Source organism: Brassica oleracea, chromosome C4 (genome assembly GCF_000695525.1).
Source record: "Brassica oleracea var. oleracea cultivar TO1000 chromosome C4, BOL, whole genome shotgun sequence".
In the NCBI taxonomy this organism is placed as follows: domain Eukaryota; kingdom Viridiplantae; phylum Streptophyta; class Magnoliopsida; order Brassicales; family Brassicaceae; genus Brassica; species Brassica oleracea.
Window position 1 is genome coordinate 33,815,812 of NC_027751.1, and position 1,591 is coordinate 33,817,402.

Below are 1,591 nucleotides of genomic sequence, written 5' to 3' on the forward strand. Positions count from 1 at the left end.
GAAATTGGCACATCAAAATCACAACAAGTTGATATCACTCCACGACTCCAGCGTGTTCTGTTCAGCGATTTACCAACACCAGTGACCGGTTCAGGACAGCAGCAATCAATCCAAGCCAACGATCTACGTGCACCAATCACAAATTCCAGACAACAACATCAGAATCATGTGAATGAATCTTCAGCACTAATCATCGACTCCAGGCAGCAGCGCCCAAGTTATCTAAATGAACAACATCTTCAAAACACCAGTTTCCCGCAGATCACCAACAGGGAAACCCAACAGAGAGACGACGACATTGAAGAAATGAGGATTCAGCTGCAAAGCATGAACTCCAAAGTCCATCAAGCAACCAGCGCAGCACCAGAGATCGATCGCGTACTCCGTGAAACCCAAAATACACCTTTTACAACTCGCCTCATCAGTATCCCTGTCCGACACCAGAAGAACAAAATCAAACTCCCAACTTACAACGGAACATCCGATCCAAGAGAATATCTCACCGCCTTCAGTATCGCAACCGGGAGAGCCAATTTCTCACCAGAAGAACGTGTTGCCGGTCTCTGTCAATTGTTTGTGGAAAATTTGAGCGGACTCGCCCTCGGTTGGTTTTCTCGCCTTGAAGCTCATTCTATTGACAACTACAATCAACTCTCGACGGCCTTCCTCAAACACTACTCGCTATTTATCCAACAGAGTGCAACTAATGCCGACTTATGGACTCTAGCTCAAGAACCTACAGAGACACTACGCTCGTACATCAAAAAATTCAGAGCCATCGTTTCTCGCATCACCGTACTCGACAAAGCAGCAGTCCTCGCACTCCGAAACGGTCTTTGGCACGAATCACCATTCCGAGAAGAGCTCATGAAGTATAAACCACAGACTCTGGAAGATGCACTCCATCGGGCTATAACTTTCATCGAAATCGAAGAAGATAAAGCTGCATTCAGCAAAAAACACGCAGCCACCAAAAAATCATTTTCAAAGGACAAAGAACCTGACGAATACAACGAACCTAGACAACATTATGACAAAGCGTACAGAGATGGATAGAGCAGGAAAGCATCCAATTATCAAATCAGCGACCAACCATCTAGTCGCTCCACAAGAAAGCAGGCTCGCAGCAGTCAAGGATCAGAGGATACCCAAGCATATTGCAGCTACCATAAATCTAAGACTCATAATACGAAAAGAATGTCGCCATCTACAGGAGTGGTTGTTGAACAAGTACCAAATCACAAAAATCGTCGAATTCGTGGTTATCGAGAGCCCTGCCATTTACAACGCCATACTCGGCACCCCATGGATACATTCAATGAAAGCAGTTCCATCTACATACCATCAGTGCATCAAGTTTCCCACTACGTCAGGGACCTACACCCTCAAAGGAAATAAACGTCTCTCACGCACATGCTTCGTAACCGAGCATAAGTTAAGAAAATCTTCAAGGACATGTCTAATAGCTAGGCAAGGCGATGAGCAGGAAATAATAGACGACCACGCCCGGGAACTGGTGATACAAGTTAACATCAACCAAAGAAACCCAGAACGATGCGTCGGAATCGGAGCAGACCTAAAAGACGATCTC

The 1,591-nt window shown here is 45.6% G+C and overlaps 1 protein-coding gene across 1 annotated transcript; it reads left to right on the forward strand.

Moving 5' to 3' along the window:
- The first annotated feature begins 306 nt into the window (after positions 1-306).
- LOC106338707 lies at positions 307-1,056 on the forward strand. The gene has a single exon (XM_013777621.1). The coding sequence runs from the start codon at positions 307-309 to the stop codon at positions 1,054-1,056; it is 750 nt and encodes a 249-aa protein (XP_013633075.1).
- The last annotated feature ends 535 nt before the right edge of the window (positions 1,057-1,591 follow it).

Coding starts and splice junctions, on each gene's coding strand:
- LOC106338707 (XM_013777621.1), top strand. CDS start 307: ATGAGGATTCAGCTGCAAAGCATGAACTCCAAAGTCCATCAAGCAACC.